Source organism: Papilio polytes, unplaced genomic scaffold, assembly GCF_000836215.1.
Source record: "Papilio polytes unplaced genomic scaffold, Ppol_1.0 DF823835.1, whole genome shotgun sequence".
NCBI lineage: Eukaryota > Metazoa > Arthropoda > Insecta > Lepidoptera > Papilionidae > Papilio > Papilio polytes.
In genome coordinates, this window is record NW_013525369.1 from 1,728,261 (window position 1) to 1,730,335 (window position 2,075).

Genomic DNA, 2,075 nt, shown 5'->3' on the forward strand with positions numbered 1-2,075 from the left:
AACTAAAAAACGTATAACGTAGGTGTCGCCAATAAATATTTAGGATAAGTCAAAGGAAGGTGGAAGTTATTGGTACCAATATGGTCTTATTTCTAGTGGTTTTAAGATCAATTTTATATTTTTATAATTTTATATATTTTTACTCTATGAGGAAGTCTTCCCTTTCCTACCCTCATCCCCCTCTTGGCGACTCCCATCGTAATGATAATGGGACATTACAATTGGTGTTATTACACGTACATAGTAGTATTTTACGATCTGGCAAAATGCTTTAAGAATTATTACGCGTGTCGTTTGATGTTAACGCCATCTATCTAATACAACATGAAACTATAAATGCGTGACGTATATATTTAGTAGTAGGTACTTATTTATCTCAAGGATGTTCTAAGATGTATCTAATTTTATCTCACTAGACAAATCTATTATTTTCATAGCTCTGTAACTTTTGAAATTTGAAGATATTTTTGTTTTGACATGTCTATTAGATTACTATGTGTATTACATCTATGACATCTCTAATTTAGTCTTTTTAAGTTAATATTTTTATTAAGACCTGTCTATTAAGATGTATCTATGAGGTCTACATATATAACCTTGGCCTGTACGTACAATGAAAACATCCAGAGTAGAAAACGAATGAGTAAATGAGAGAGGAAATATGGAACAAAGAACGCGGTCCTAACAAAGACCGCGGTCCAATAACATTAAATAACATACCTATCTTGATAATAAAAATTTCCCTTACAATGGATAAGCTTCTTGAAATTTTTTAACACTGGTTTTTAACAATTCTTTTAACAGTTTAGGTTACAAACTCTAACAAATCTATACTATTATAATAAAGCGTAAACACACACTTCTTTGTTGCCTAAGATGTCAACAATTACAGAATATTTTTGAATAATTCTTTTTTTAATAAAAAGCCCTACACTTGCGTCGAGCTTTAGACTATATATTTTAACGCCATTAAACTTAGGGGGTAAATGTTTTAGATAAAAACCCTAACGTGGGAAAGAGACCATAAATTGTCATTTGTAATTTGATAAATGTAAACAATAAAATAATTTTTTTGTAATTTCATGCGGATAAAGCCGCACGGGAACAGTTAGTATTCTTCTAAATTTTAGCATTTAAATATTAGTTAGATTTATAAAGTAAAGAGGAAATAATTGTCTTCATTTAGAAATAAAGGAATGAAACGAATTCATTTTTTCTGTATAATGTTGGTATGGACGTTGATCTTTTCTTTTTTCTGACAAACAGACTTGCCAACAATTAAATACTGATTTGTGATAATAACCGTTTACTGGAAATAATTGGCAAAAACATTAAATGCGTCAGAGCAACTTCTTTTCACGCAGCACAAAGTTATAAGAAAAAATTTGTATACAAGCTCTAGAACTAAAACTCGCTAAATTCTAGTTATCTGTTAATATTTTATTCGTAAAAGCCCCTTATAACGCATAGATGGTGCCGCGTTATAAGAATTCGGGTTGTAGGAATGACTGCCCTAAATCGAGTTATAGTGAGCCGTTTATAAATCGTTGGGAATGTTCATGTTATAGAGGGTAATTTCTGCGTTATACAGAGGTTCAGAATTCACTTTGAAGGGGGTTTACTGTATCTTAGATTGACAATAATGGGCATTGTTTGTAAATTATTCAAATATCTGAAGAGATAACAGTTTTAGGGATATTTATTATGAATCTGTCATCATCCATTTGCCCTTATCCCTTACACGGTCGGCACAGTATGTGCTGCTCTTCCATACATCTCTATCAACCGTCATATCTGAATCCACTCCTTTCTTAAGCATATCATCTTTCACACAATCCATCCATACTTTCTTCGATCTTCCTCTACCTTTGTAGCCATCCACATTCAATGTTAACACTTTCTGGTTTTTGTCCCCATCGCCTCTTCGCATAACATGTCCATACCATTTATTATGATCTGTACTTATAAAATCTTCTTCTTTTGTCCTCAGGTATACATTACAGAGATAGCCGTTCCAGAAATAAGAGGATGTCTCAGTTCAGTATCAAAAATACTGAGCCAAATCGGAATTCTCA

The 2,075-nt window shown here is 32.2% G+C and overlaps 2 protein-coding genes across 3 annotated transcripts in view; both read left to right on the top strand.

Annotated features, from left to right (window-relative positions):
- The window catches only part of LOC106103204 (facilitated trehalose transporter Tret1-like), a 61,007-nt gene extending 60,964 nt beyond the window's left edge, over window positions 1-43 (top strand). The window contains exon 5 of the mRNA XM_013282894.1: window positions 23-43. Coding sequence (XP_013138348.1) covers window positions 23-43 — 21 coding nt within the window. The remainder of the gene's footprint in view (window positions 1-22) is intronic.
- Window positions 44-1,918: 1,875 nt separating this feature from the next.
- LOC106103273 (facilitated trehalose transporter Tret1-like) overlaps window positions 1,919-2,075 on the top strand; it is a 3,895-nt gene continuing 3,738 nt past the window's right edge. The window contains exon 1 of one of the 2 annotated variants that reach the window (XM_013282991.1): window positions 1,919-2,075. In XM_013282991.1, the coding sequence (XP_013138445.1) occupies window positions 1,934-2,075 (142 nt within the window). In that variant the 5' untranslated portion in view covers window positions 1,919-1,933. The other variant, XM_013282990.1, reaches the window with a different exon arrangement.